The 15653-nt window shown below is 42.3% G+C and overlaps 1 protein-coding gene across 1 annotated transcript in view; it reads right to left on the minus strand.

Annotated features, from left to right (window-relative positions):
- LOC103737136 (cytochrome P450 2J6) overlaps window positions 1-15653 on the minus strand; it is a 41872-nt gene that overhangs the window by 7490 nt on the left and 18729 nt on the right. Inside the window, exons 5-8 of the mRNA XM_008836851.3 lie at window positions 12702-12878; window positions 9377-9518; window positions 6421-6608; window positions 3682-3820 (exon numbers count right to left, since the gene is read on the minus strand). Coding sequence (XP_008835073.1) covers window positions 3682-3820; window positions 6421-6608; window positions 9377-9518; window positions 12702-12878 — 646 coding nt within the window. The remainder of the gene's footprint in view (window positions 1-3681; window positions 3821-6420; window positions 6609-9376; window positions 9519-12701; window positions 12879-15653) is intronic.

Consider the following 15653-nt stretch of genomic DNA (forward strand, 5'->3'; position numbering starts at 1 on the left):
TGTGGGTCAGAAGTTTTCAGACTTTCTCCTTAGGTCTGGAATCTTCTAAGAATGCTTTTGGCCTCAGGAAGTTGGGTGTTGGACTGACCTGATATCCTGGCCGTGGCGGTGCCACTCAGGGATGCAAAGGCAGATGGGGTGGGAATAAGCCCCAAGATTTCCCAGGGAGTGGGTTGAGTAGCTGGGTTGTACTGGATGCAAAGGATCAGGGAGAGGCAAGGTAAGCCTCGGAGCCCCAGAAAGAGGCTGTCAGCCCCAGAAAGGGGCTGGCGGGTGTTCCAGGACCAGGGAAGTAGAGGGACGTGAGGGCTGGGCCAGGACCAGAAGCTGTGCTCCTGGGGCCCAAGAAAGGCACTGAGTTGGTCTAGGTCAGAAGGGTCAGGAATCAGTATTGGTTCCCCAGGTGTCTGGGGCCCCAAGCCTAGGAATGGCACAGGGCCCAAACTAGGAGTGAGGATGGTAGTGCAGGCTAGGAGAGTTAGCCGGTGGTGCAGGCCCAGGGAAGCAGAGAAGGGTGAGGGCGGGGCCAGGACCAGAAGCAGTGCTCCTGGAGCCCAAGAAAGGGACTGAGTTGGTATGGGTGAGAAGGATCAGGAAGTAGTATGGGTTCCCCAGGTGTCTGGGGCCCCAAGACTAGGAATGGTGCAGGGCCCAAACTAGGAGTATAGAACGGCGGGGGGGGGGGGGATGGAAGGGCGAATGTGGCTTAGGGAGTCCCGGCGCAGAGAGCTGCGCTATAGACTTACCCCAAGAGGCCTGAGGATGGTAGTGTAGGCTAAGAGAGTTAGCCGGTGGTGCAGGCCGAGGGAAGCCGCGAGGGGTGAGGGTGGGGCCAGGACCAGAAGCGGTGCTCCTGGGGCCCAAAAAAGGGACTGAGTTGGCCTGGGTGAGAAGAATCAGGAAGCAGTATTGGTTCCCCAGGTGTTTGGGGCCCCAAGACTAGGAATGGCGCAGGGCCCAAACTAGGAGTATAGCTCCCCTCAGCATCTTAACAGCCATTATTGTACATTAATTCTATCATTCACTTTAGCAACTTTCTATTTTTCCGTGAAATGAAATATCATTCAAAAATTGATCATGCATTAATGATTCTATTTTACTCTTTGCATTTCACAGTTTGTTGAAGAAATTAAATGAGATGATACAGGCAAAGTTGTTCGGTAACTGAGTTACAATAATGCATATGTCTTCATATTTTTTGCCTGTATTTCAGGCTAATGTGCCTAATTCATCTCTGGCCCCTTTGTCTTTATCCTGTTAACAATGGCAAGTTGTACAACTGGGAACTTGTTAGACTGCTTACCACTCAGGTGTTAAAAATAATAAATATATAAATAAGCAAAAAATAGTTCTATTTTCCTTTTGCCTCAGCTCCACATTATATACTCTAGATTTCAATGTTATTCTAATCCAAGAGTGAAGGAAATTCCCGCCCTTTAAGCTGGAGCTGCCTTTATGACTTGTTTAGGCCACCAGAGTGCAGGGGAATTCATGGAGTGACAGTTTCAGCCTGAACTCACCAGGCCTGTGAACATCTGCTCTCCCTCTTGGGACATCATCACCATTATATGAACAACAGGTGGTTGGAGTGCGATGTGATGAGGCACAATCTGAGAATAACAGCATGGTTCCAGCAGAAGTCATCCTAGACCAGCTGACCTCTCACACAAGTAAGAGCCACTCATGTGACCTGTATATTTGTGAGTGATAACTGTACATGATAGTTTTGCATGGCTTGTTATGCAGCAAGACACCAACTGATATATATGAACTCTGAATCTCTGAATGAAAAGGGCTCTAGCTGAGGAGGTAAGTTAAAATCCCATTGAAACAGAGAATTAAATGATACGGATAAAACGTAGCCTTGGGCACTGTTATCTCAAGAAGAGCATTTTGAGGTTTAGTATAGTAAAAAAGAAGATACTAATCCATTTCCTCTGTAGTTAATAGCGGGTGGGTGGATTTCATGAGATAAGATGCAAATGACCTTTGTAATGGAAAGGGTGTAACACAGTTTCCAGGGAGAAGGCACCAGTGAGACCACTGCATGCTGCTGACTTTATCCCGCAGCCAGTGAAGATGGGAAATATCTTTATGCAAAGGGAGAAATGAAGCTTCTCTGGGAGAGTGGTGTTTATAGGAAGAAAAGTAATCTTTTTAAGCCTCTTTCGTGATAGAGGATTCCTTCTTCATGTGAGGCTGGGGTGGGACTGGTGAAATGGCTCAGGAAAGGTGATTAATAAGCCTAACAACCTGAGATCAATCCTCTGGACCCACATGATGGAGGGAGATAATCAGTCCCTGCAAGTTGACCTCTGACCTTTATGCATAAGCTGTGGCATATAATGCATGGCACACCACCACCCATCCACACAAAATAAATAATAAATAAACAAATAAATAGATGTTAAAAAATAATAAATGTTAAAAGCATCTTAAGATTCCTTTTGAGGCAGGAGAAATGACCCAGAGAACCTTGCAGAGGACCTGGTTTTAGTTCTCAGCACCCATGTGGCAGCTAACAACCATCTGTAATGGAAGTTCCAGGGGTTCTAATACTTACTTGTGAGCTCTGCAAGCACTGCACTCACATGGTGCATTTACATACATGCAGGCAAAATACTCATACAAATAAATAATAAATATGTTTAGAAAAATATTAAGACATACTCCTTTCATTACAGTTGCAGGAACCACACAATCATCTACAAGGAAGGGGTAGAATATATATGTCTAGCATCTCGGAATTTCAGGCCAGAACCAAGAAACAGGGAGAGCATTGGTTGGAAAATACAATTAAAACTATGTGCTGTGGTAAAAACTTGAGAATGTTCTAACCATGAAGACCGTACCATACTCCACCTCCTTTATCAGAAGTCCCCATGTTGTGAGAACATTAATGTTCTTAATAAATGTACATATTCACTGGATTTTAAAAAGGTAATTACATTTATAACCAGAATGCCTCTCCAGGGAGTGTGCATAGAGAAGAACCCAATCCAGTCAAGAAGGTGTTTTAAATTATTGTCCCAGGGCTGGAGAGAGGGCTCAGCAGTTAAGAACACTGGTTGTTCTTGCATAAGAGTGGGGTTCGAATCCAAGCACCCATATGGCAGCTAATAACTATCTGCAACTATAGTCCTAGGGGATCCAACAGCCTCTTCTGACCTCCTCGGGCATCGCACAACACAGGTGCAATTACCTACAGGCAGACAATACATGTATACAAAAAAAAAAAAATTATTGTCCCATTTGTCCATTTCAGTAAGTAGGTAGTGCCTCTCACTGGCCTCCTCCCTATCTCCAAATTAAAACCCAGCTCTGTTACCATGTGAAGGTGCATTTTAAGAAGAAATTAGGTCTTGTATAAACTCTGTGAAGATGGAAGGATGCAGATTTGTTTGTGAGCAGAGTCAGGACTTGGCTCTGTGTTCTCAGCATTGTGCAAATCAGAATAAGAGAAGCTGAACTCTGCATCAGAGGTCACAGAGGGCTTGAGAAAAGGGGTGGTCTGAAGATGTGCCAGGTCCAGGGAACGCTGGGCTGCAACCGAGGGCAAGAGGGGGCCACACTGGGCAGGGCCATCTGGAAGGTTTCCAAATAAAGCAGAGAACTGTGAGGGGAGGAAAAGGAAGGGCGGAGGCAGGATCTCTGAACTCTCTCCTGCTCATCACAACTCACCCATTGAGAATGGCAGAAAAGATTCTCTCTTCTTAAACTGTCCATTCTCCAAAAAATGCTCTGGATTGAAGGTATCCGGGGTGGCCCACTCTTTAGGGTCCCTGTGCAGTCCAGTCAAGTTGATCATGACTATGGTCCCCTAGAGAAGGCAGTGAAGAGTCAAGGCTTAACATGTGGAGCACAGCCACACAGAAGAGTGATGGCTCTCAGACTCCAGTGCCTGAGCCTCTTGACGTCCTGAACTTTCCCACTCTGGCCAATCCACTGATGTGCTGTGTCATGAGCTATCCCACTCACAACTTTCCCTTGATGCATGACATCATACAGTGATGGATTGAAATGGCCTCCTAGGTATTTTACCAAGGCTACTTTTATTTCACAATACAGCTGCTCTACAGGAAGACATCACTTTAGGTCTTGGGAGAGGATCTGTAAGCATCATGGAACATAATGAACCATGCTGCTCATTGCTGTCAAGGACCACGGCAGCTATACAAAGTAAAAGGATATCCTCTTCACCTCTGATTCTCCTTTCTCTTCCAAACAGTATCATGGAGATTGCACTCAGTCCCTCCACAATTAGTCATTCAAGAATCTAAGCATGTGGTCGAAGGAACCTTTTCCAGGCAGGTACCTGGCAGGATCCCCAGAACAACTACAGTGAGGCTTTACCCTGTTCTGCTCATTCATCATCAAGGCTGGCACGTTCTTTAAATCTCCATGAATTCCATCACTTCCATTCCAGTTTCCCACCTGCAGAATGCCACTTTTCTATCTAGATCCCTGCAGACACCAGCCGGCCCTGCCTCTGCTCCACAGCATGAAACCCAGGTGGCCTTCCACATGACTTAGTTACATTGCCCACCTACTCACTCCTCAAACTTGAGACTAAGATGAAAGTCTCTTCCTGTGTGCCACCAGGGCTGTGTTTCTACTTGACTGGGCTTCTGCTACAGTGGTCTTCCTCTGTGTTCTCAACAAGACCAGGTTCCAATGTTGTTTGCTTGTTAGGAATATTCGCCCCATGTTCTCACCCATCTAACTCTTTACTCCCCTTACTCCTCAGCTCCAACCCCTCTTCCTTCAGACACACCCACTGGTTCCTTCAGCCCCTTGTGCTCTGTCCATCTTCTCAGCACAGAGCTCCTTTTCTAGAGTGTTTTCCTCTGGGCAGTCCACATGCCTTACACACAGGGGCTCCTATGACTCAGAACTCTCCCCACTACAGATCCAAGATATCAGGTGCTTAATAACCTTGGCTTTCTTAACAAACAATAGCTTCTATTCTGAATATAAAGCTCATTACATGTGATCTCATTTTATTTCCAGGTGAATCCTATCAGGTGGATGTAATGCATTTCACAAAGAAGAAACTGAAGCTGTGAGTAGTTAGGTAATGTGCTTACACAGTGGCAGGAGGTGGAGTCCTCACTGAAACTAGGCTCCTCTGTTATCAAAGCCATCCTAGCCTCTGTTTCAAATAATCGTTAAATTTCCCATTACAGAGGTGGCTATTAGAGTTGATGTTAAAAGTTTGTGGGAGGAGTCAGGCTAGTTGGCTGGAATTAAGTGAATGGGCAGATGAAACGCAAAGAACTGGGCAGGGGAATTCTGTCCTCAGCTTCCTGCCAGGGGCTGACCAGTGAGCAGGGAACAGAAAGCAGAGGCTGCTTTCCTGGCTCTGCAGTGAAGGTCACCATGTACTGAGTGGTAGATAAGCACTTCTGGAGCTACTGCTGGAGATCATCCACAGCACGGAATGCCCAAGGGTGTTAGATAAACTAGATCCTCAGAGACCAACCAGGCAGCAGAAAGCCAGGAAGGAGCTGTAATTGTATATTGTGGAGAGGGGATGCTAGGGGACGGGAGAGCTCTCTTCAGAGAGTAGTGAGCAGTGATGAGAATTCAGCCTGTGAAGACAGGTAATTTAATAACCAGTCATGGAGGAAAATGAGTTGGAGATCCTTGTCGTGTCAAACCAAAGCAAGTTCTGTGGGGAGACCATGGAATAGCACAAGCTCTCAGAGCTGGTTCTGGTTCAGATCTCTCTCCTCTTTCATTGTACTTCAGAGATCTTGGGCAAATTTCATTTCTCTTGGCCTCAACTCTCCTAGCTACAAAATAGGGATTGGCAATTATTCTGAAAGCAGAATAAGATGTTTCAGAGGAAGTGTGAGTCTACAACGCATAATGATTGCTTATTTTCCATTTGCTCTTTTCTCTATTTAGCTAAAATGACATTGCATTTTACACTGACTTTCCACGTGAGACAGAAATCTCTGGATCATTGGGTTGTAAATAAAACCGGGAAATACATGTGTGGGGTCACTGTGTTAGAAACACCTCCCTCGCTGTGATGTCAGTCCAGGTGCCTCAAATGTTTCACATTTTAAAATCCTACAATTTGTAGAGTGTGAAGAACTTCCTAAACTAATCTGGCAGGTCCCTAGTCAGGAAAGCTGCTCCACAGGCAAATACGACAGACAGAGACACAGGAACATGCTGAGATGTCCTACAGCAAATAAAGCCAGGCTTTGACTAATCATACTTGACCAAGGAATTGTCTATTCTCCAATTCCCAGGTCTCCTGTGAATAGCCATCAGACACCCCTCTCTTCCCCCACTGAAGTCACTGAAGTGATTTCTTGGGACAGGAAAACATGCCATTTTTTTAAGTTTAGGTTCTCCAGTGATGCCAAAGATGGTCTGGAGGATCTGAGGCTGGCAGTGTCTAGTTACCTTTGGCAGGTGGTATCCAGACAATGTGGTGTCAACCGCCACGGCTCTGGGAGCATTCAGGGGGATGATGTTGCCCATTCTCAGCACCTCGTGGACGACAGCATTGGTGTAGGGCATGGACTCTCGGTCAGCCAGGCTGGGCTGTCTCTCCTGACCAATCACGCTGTCAATTTCAGTCTGTACCTTTTCTGCAAGAAAATAGTAGACTCCATTAAATTTTAAACTTTAATGCTTTCTTCTGAAATATAGAAGATCTTCTTGCCATTTTTTTTCCTTATAGAAATTTATTTTACAGAAAAATGAGAAGAAACAGAGCTCCATGTGATGATCACCCCGCCCATCAGTGTTTCCTAATGATTTTAACATCTCTCAATTTATTATATTCTGATTGATAAAGCAATATTCACACATTTTAGCTTTCCAGTTAAATGATAATAAATATGTTCACATTATTCTAGAAATAAAGGCCAGAGCATCTTACAAAACAAGTTCTATGTCTTTAGACAATTCTTGGTTTATCCCTCCCTGTGTTCTGTTTTCTGGGTCTACAAATTTGACTGTCATACAGAACTCCTTTAAGTTGAACAGTGCAGGCTTTTCGGTTTCGTTTCTTATAATTTGGCACAGTGTCCAGAATGGTCATCCATGCATCTAAACTCCTTTCCATCAGGACACAATTTCTCTCTGATTTCATGTATGCTCCACATTTTATCTATTCACTGTCCATGAATACTCTGTTTTTATGACATCTTTTGACTACTTTGTATATTGTAAAACAGACATGGATGTAATTTCTATTTAAACCCGCTGATATTTTGTAGCATCTCTTCCAGAGGTCAAATCTGTATTCTAACAGAGCAGGTTTTAAATGTTTTAAAATAATGCAATATTGGGCTATCAAGATGGCTGAACAGATAATGACACTTTCTGCCAAGCCTGATGACCTGAATTCAGCCCATAGGTCCCACATGGTGGAAGGAGAGAACAGATTCCCATCAGTTGTACTCTGACCTCCACACCGGTTCCTTGACACTAATGTGTCTGTGCATACTCACACATACACACACACACATTCTAAATTAAAATGTAATAAAAAATTTACAAAGTCATTTTCAGGCAAAAACACATTTAAAATGGTGGCCCATGATGTATCTACATAAAAATAAATGGTATGTATGTATTTCACATTGTAAAATAAATAAAGTTTCCCTGGGGAGGTAGCTTATTTGGTAAAGTCCTTGATTTGAAAGCATGAGAATCTTGAGTTTGATCCCAGAATCCATGTAAAAAAAATGGTTTAGTGGCTATATTACTTAGGGTTCTCCAAAGAAACAGAACTGGTAGAATGAAGAATATATATATACACATGTATAGAGATTTATCAGCTTCGCTCAAAGGATAGAGTCCCAGTAGTTCAACAATGTCTGCACCACACTGGAGAGGCTGAGAATCTGTAGTCACTCAGTCTACGAAGCTGGATGTCTCAGTAGTCCCAATCTGGTGCTGAAGGTCTGACGAATTCCAAAAGATCATTTAGTCTTCAGTCTACAGCAGCAAGGCTAACTTACCAGCAAGAGGAGGCAAGCAGCAAGAAGCCAAGCAGTCTCCTCTGCCTTGCCTTTTATACCGGCTGCCATCAAAAGTTTAGGGTGTGTCTTGTAGCTTCAGATGATCCAATCAAGAAGATCTCTCTCATTTCAGTTAATCCCAGATCCAGTCAAGTTGACACCCAGGATTAGCCATCACAATGGCAAATTAACAATCCCACTGGACTGGGGAGACAGAGGTAGGTGGATCCCTGAGGCTCACTGGCCAGTCAGCCTAGCTTACTTAATGACATCCAGGCTGGTGAGGGACCTTGTCTCATAAAAAAGTAGATAGTGCTTGAGTGTGATCACTTGAAGTTGTATTCTCGCCTTCACAAGCAGGTGCACAAACCTGCAAACATACTTCCACCTAAATACGCACACACACACACACACACACACACACACACACTGAGGAAATACAGTTTTATTAGCAAATTTACTTTTAACATGTGGGGAAGCTCTCTGATTTCTTTATTTAGTTTCATCTTATGGTAAAAACAGTGGGTTTGATTCTACTAAATTGATTATTGTCTCATGAATAAATTGTAGTCCATAATTTGAAAAAAAATTCCATGATGTGAAAAATGTTCTTACCCCAAATTTCTAAACTCTTCTAGAAACTGGAAGAATAAAAATGATAAAATGGGGCACTTTCCCTGGTGGATACTGGTCAGTAGAGATACATGCACAGTGTGCAAATCACAGGAATGGAGGTATGTTGGGTCAACTCTGAAGGAAGAGAATGACAGTAATTCCCCCAAGTGAGTAAATTCCTAGAGGAATTTGAAACATCTTAGAGAGGCAGGACCTGAGAAGATTCATCTAGACGGAGAGAAATTGTGACAGAACATTCTTGGTAGAGGGAAGACCCAGTGTCATGACTTAGAGGCATGACTAAGGACAGGGCCAATAGGGGACATGTAATCCAGGGAAGCCACCATGCAGGGCGGGTGGCTTGAACTTGAACACGCAGAGAGAGGTGGGCATCACAATGTGCCAGATCCTGGAATTAGGAGATTGGACAGGATCCAGGGACAATGGGAAGGCATAGATAAAGTGGAAGGGGAACATGAGTGGATGTTCATGTGGTGATGTCAGTATTTACCGAAACATTCCACAGTATCAGTTGATATCTTTGTTTTCCCCTAGGCTCTATGTTTCATGAGGGCACAGACTCTGGAATATCTGCACCCTGGACCCATCACTGTCCTGACAGAGCACATGGAGTACACATCTAGTCCAAGTCCACATCGCCTCACAGCTGTCCTACCAGTTCCTCTGCACCATGCCAACTTATGTGCACGTTCTGAGCCACAGCTTCCAGAATCACCACCCTGCCTTGTCCAGTACATTCCCCACATGCTCACCTTGGACTTCTGGGTAGAGGGCCATGTAGAGCAGAGCCCAGCGCAGTGTCGTCGATGTTGTCTCTGTTCCAGCAAAGAAGAGGTCCAGTGTGCTGCAGATGAGGTTTTCTTCATTGAAGCTTGTAGTAGTCTTGTCTGAGTACTAGAAAATAATTTATTATTTACACTTGTTTATTCAGAAGAAATGTGATTTTTTTTTTCAAAACATGGGCTCTTCACTCTGGTAATGAACTTGAAACAAGTCATCTAAAATGACACTCCTCTTGACGTCCTCAAAAGCAGCTATATCACAGCATTGTCTTTCCCCACACACTGGAGCCTGAAACATGGGGTCTTCTTCACCTTGGGAATAAATTTGGAAAGATCCATTTAAAACAATATTCCCTTTGATCTCATCAGGAAGCACTGTGCTGCAAGTGCTGGGAGTGAACCAAAAGCTTCTGAGTCTAGGGTGCATGAAAATCAAAACAACTCTTTTTTTATGACCAATATTGTTGAAAAGCTTTTATACAATGAGAAGAAAATGGGATAAAAAGGATATTTGACTTCTAGATAGTATCAGGTACATCACAAAGTTATGTCATGGCTTAACGGACTCCCTTCCCCTTTCTTTGGTTCAGTTTTATAAAATGAGAATAACACAAACATCCTAACATGTCATTATCAGTTGTGTGACACGCTATAGGCACATAGCCATACTAAACAACAGCAAAAAAGAGTCAGAACAAATCAAGTGGATTCTCTGTGTTCTTTTCTCCAGACTCCCCATTTAACTTTCATACTCAAAACTTCTCTTGAGTCCATAAAATATTCCTTACAATACGACATCATCTTTGCCAGCTTACTCTGCAAGTTTCAATCATTAATATTGCTCTTAATGTTGATGATCAAAACCTGCATACCACATGTCAAATAATTTGCCTCCTTCCCTGGAGATATAACATTGCTTCAGGGCAATGGAGAGATGGCTCAAAGATTTAGAGCACTTGCTGCTCTTCTAGAGGACCCGAGATCTAGTCCCAGCACCCACATAGTGGCTAACAAGCATTCGAAACACCAGTGCCAGGGGATCTGACACCCTCTCCTGGCCTTGGTGGGCTTTGCATGAAATGGCTGCACTTACACACATAGAGGCAAAACACTTATACATATAAAATAAAAATAAATGTAAAATAACAATATTGCTCCGATCAGTTTATGCCAGGAAGATGAAATAAGAGAGATGATGGAAAGCTATTTACCATTCTACCTCTTGCCAGAAGAGGAACCCATAATCCAGTGACTGAGCCAGTGCTGTGTATGAAACAGAGGCTTTTTTAGGTCAAAACCATACATTTTGTGTTATGGTTTGAACAGGAAATGTCCCCTACAGGTCCATGCTTGGAATTCTTGGTTCTTAGCAGTTGGCAGTATTTTTGGATGTTCTTGAAAAGTGGGAGGTGGGGTCTAGCTGGAGGAAGCAGGTCAATAAGTGTGTGTATTAGCTACTTTTCTGTTGCTGTAATAAAAATACCCTAACAAAAACAACTTAAGGAAGAGAGGATATATTTTGGCTTATGGTTGCAAAAGTATAGAGACCATCCTGGTGGGGAACCCATGGCAACAGGCAAGGAAATCATGGTGGCAGAGGAGGAAGCTGGCTGATCACATTTTATCCACACAGGAAGCACAGAGGGAGAACAGGAAGTGGTTCCAAGCTGTAAAGAATCAAAGCCCAAACCCAGTAACACACTTCCTACTGTAAGACTGTACCTCATAAAGGTTCCATAATGTTCCCAAACAGTGAGGGGGTGGAGGGTATCTCACTATATAACCCTAGCTATCCTGGAACTTGCTATGTACACCAGGGAGGCCTAGAACTCACAGAGATCTGGATGCTTCTGCCTTTGAGTGCTGGGACTAAAGGTGTGCACCACCATATCCAGCAAGGGACACTTATAGCTAATCCAAGCCCCTGATTCCTGCCTTTTTGTTTCCTGATGTACTAGGATGTGAACTGCCTCCATTTAACATGTATGCTACCAAAATCTTAGCTCCTCTGCCATTCCTTCTCTGCCATGGTGGACAAAACCCTCTGAAACTGTGAGCCAAAATAAAGCTTTCCTCTCGTAAGTTATTTCTGCAAGGTATGGTCACAATGACATAAATTAACTCATATATCCAGTTAGTTCTTGTCTGACATTGAATGGCAGTGAAGTGGAGAACAGGGTGGGGGCCGGTTCCACAGCCAATCATCAAGCTTAAACTCTACCATTCAGATAATCTTTGCTTGTGTCTGCAGTGGGGCCTGAAATGTGGGGGATTAACTGACTCTGGACAAAAATATAACAACAAAGAGTTCTTTTACTTTGTGTAAATCTCTGTCAGATACAGGAATGTACAGGGAGGAACATAGAACAACATTTGAGAATTATCAGAGACTCAACCTCAATGACAGCAAACCCTTTATTTCTATTGAGCTCCTGAGGTGATGTTTTGATGTACCTATAAAATATTACTCTAACTTCGTACTCCAAGGGGTGTGTTAACCAGCGATCTACAAAGATTTCCTTCATCCTTGAAATCTGTGCAGGTTATTAGATACAATAGACTTTTGCAGATGGGATTAATTCAAGAGAAGAAGACTATCCATTTTTGGATTAGTTATTTTCTGTTGCTGTGATAAAATATCTAAACCAAAAGCAACAAAAAGAAGAAAGGGTTTATTTTGGCTTATAGTTCCAGAAGGATAACATCCATCATGATGGGCTACTGGACATAGGAGCAGGAGAGCTTGCTGATCACATTTTCACCTTCCAAAAACGTTAGAGAAAATTTGAGGTAGGGTGAGGCTATAAACCCTGAAGACCCATCCCCCAGTGACATAGTTCTTCCAGTAAGGACACTTCCTAAAGGTTCCATAGCTTCCCCAAATAGGACCACCATGTGGAGATCACATATTCAAATATATGAGCATGTGAGGGCTTTTCTCACCCAAACAATAACATCCTGATTTATCCTTCTAAGGGGGGGGGGTGAGAGTGAGAATCAGAGTGATGAAATGGAAAGCAACGGTCAAAGAGGAAAGGGATGATATAGTCTTGGCATTGAAATGGAAGAAGGAGCCTCAGTGTCCTCTCAGAGCTGGAAGAGGAAATGAAATGGACTCTCCACAGACACCCAGGGAAGATGCCCTGGCCAGGAGGAAGACAGGATCATCCAGATCTGTGAGAGAATAAAGCCGTGCTGTATCACACCATAACGCTGTGGTAGCCTGCTGCAGGATCAGTCAGAAATTACTGCACCCCACTTCTTCTGTAATAAGACACGGGCAGCACCTTCCCACCTTTGTCATTTCTTTGAGGAAAGCGTCAATGAAGTCCCTTGGCTCATCAGGATTCCAGTCTTTCCGGTGATTGTCGATCATATGAGAAACAAACAATTTCAGTTTTTCCCAGTTCCTGAATATTCTGTGATGTGGTCCAGGAACATATTTCATTATTGATGGAAAGACATTATAGAGCTAATTGGGGAAAAAAGACAAGCATTGAGACAGCATGGAGACAATTTCCACATTTCAAGACATTCTGATCTTTCCTCTTTGTTTCTTACCCGTTTTCCCTCTTATCCCTACAGGTCTTATCCCTACAGCTCTGCCATGTACAATATACCAACCCTCAGATCACTTCTCACCAGTCCAACTGCTTGCTCCTTTGTACACACCACCATGTCATCTACCTGGATGCTCGCAGAATATTTAGTATTATTTCTATTTCCAATTTTAATGACATTACAGCTAATTTTGCAGTTAGTTTCCAGATAGAACAATCTGCAGTGTAGTCGCCTGGCTTCAATACTTGACTTCAGTCTTCAAAGGTTCTCTACCATACTCAAAGTCAGATATTGTGATTTGTACCTATAAGTCCACCCCCGTACAGGGATGAACTGAGCTAGTCCTCAATCTCTTGTCCCTGTTTGTCTACACAGTCCAATCACAGTCACCTCTGTGATCATTTTGAGGTCACTCCTGTTTTAGGCCTTTACAGTTGCAATTCAATGTGCCTAGAAAGCACATTCAGACCTATCATAAACTGTGCCTCTCATTTCATGAAAGTACTGCGACATGTGACTACCTTGAGCCTGTTTAAATTCATGATCCTCAAGGTGACAGGAGTGTTTTCACCTTCTCTCTATTCCCTTGTCAAGATTTCTTTTCCCTCGGGGAAATTACCACTAGTATGTATGGTGCAGATAACTGTCCCCATCCTGACGTAATTTCCATATGGGTAAGACTGCAATCTTTACTCAAATAAAGAGGTTGTTGAATGAAATTTCAATAATATGTTGTGACATAGAGTAGTACTAAAAAGACTGAAAACATGACAGTCATGGTTGTGATTGTAATGTCTGCTGCCTGTTACAATATTTTGATAACAGCTATAATAACAATATTAATAATGTGATTTTTGAAGAGAAAATGGAAATGGTTAATTACAAAATCACAGCAGAAAATATCACCAACAGACTCAACCTAAGAGAATATCAAAGATGATATTCTGCATTCCAATATAAATACAAAAAAAAAACCCAACAAATGATAATGACCACAATATCCATAAAACTGGGATAAAATCAAGAAAACAAATACACTAATCCAGAAGATAGAAGAAGGGGCTGAGATAAGCATTAAAGGGATAGAGAATCGATTTGTTGAACTCAAAGCAGGACATTCCCTTAATCTAGAGAAAGAAATAGACATTCAGGTAAGAGTCATTAGATACCCAAATAGACATGACCAGAAAGTAAGCTCTCTACTATATTATAATAAAGATGCCAAAAACACAAAGTAAAGATTCAATATAAACACCTATACAAGAAAAAGTAAAGGGCTTTACTGGTAAAGACGCCCACAGACTGAGAGAAAAAGCAAGGAAAACAAACCAAGTAAATGGAAACTGAAAACAAGCAAGCAGAGTTCTTTTGATGTCAGTCGAAATAAACATCACACAAAGCCAATCAGAAGAGATGAAGACCTCGGCATACTAAGAAAGGGAACGCTTTATCAAGAAGTTACAAGAACTGAAGTATGTATGCAAAATGTGGGGCTCCCAGTTTCATAAAACAAATGCTAATGGGCATAAACATCAGATAGGTTCCATGTAAAAGAGATAAGAAATCTCAGAGTTAAAGTACTCTATAAATCAAATGGACTTAGCAGATATCTATAAAATAGTTCATTCAACAGAAACAGTGTACACATTCTTCACTCCAGGTTTTGGAACTTTATCTAAAACAGAACACATTCTAGGTCTTTAGTACATTTGTTGATTGGCAGTTTTATTTCCTTGGAATTTAATTTCTGCAGTTCTTAGTAAATTATGGACATTAGATTCTTATCTAAGGTATAACTGGAAAATATTTTCTCCCACTCTGTGGGCTGTCTGTGTACTCTGCTGATAGTTTCCACGGCTGTGCAGAAACTTTTTAATTTCATGTAATCCCATCTGTTTTAAGTTGGGCTAGTTGCTGTGTTAGTGATGATATTCTGTTCAGAAAGATGTTGCTTCCCTGTCTTGAAGAGTATTCCCTATGTTTTCATCTAGAAGTATCAACAATTCAAGTTTTAAACTAAGGTCTATGATTCATTTTGTAATGATTTTGACCAAGATGAGCGTTATGAATCTAATTTCAGTTTGCTTAGGTGGATATCCAGTTTTGTCAACATCATTTGTTGAATATGCTATCTTTTTCCCAATGTATGCTTTTGCGTCCTTTGTCAATAATTAGATGGGTATATCTTCGTCTCTTTATTTCTGGGTCCTCTATGCTCTTTCATTGGTCTGACTGTCATTAATGCCAGTATCAGACTGTCTTTATCACTACAGCTCTGTAGAACAATTTGAGGATAGGACTGTAATCTCTCCAGCTGTGCTCTCGCTCCTTAGGCTTGCTTTGGCTATTCATGATCATTTGTGGTTCCATATGAATTCTTGGATTGCTTTTTCTAGATCTGTGTAGTATCATATCAGAAACTTGATAGGTATCGCATTAAATCCGTAGACTAATTGGGTAGTATAGCTATTTTTACAGTATTGACTCTGCCAAACCAGAAGCATAGAGGCCTTTCCGCCATCTACTACCTTCTTTGATTGCTTTTTCAGTGTCTTCATTCAGTCTATTTCAGTTTTCATTACAGAGTTCGTTCTCTTCTTCAGTTAGGGTGTATTCCCAGGTACTTAATGTTTTTGAAGGTGATTTGCATGGAATGCTTTTCATAATTCCTTTCTCTAAGATTAAT

Source organism: Nannospalax galili, unplaced genomic scaffold (genome assembly GCF_000622305.1).
Source record: "Nannospalax galili isolate Female #2095 unplaced genomic scaffold, S.galili_v1.0 scaffold718, whole genome shotgun sequence".
NCBI classification, from domain to species: Eukaryota; Metazoa; Chordata; class Mammalia; order Rodentia; family Spalacidae; genus Nannospalax; species Nannospalax galili.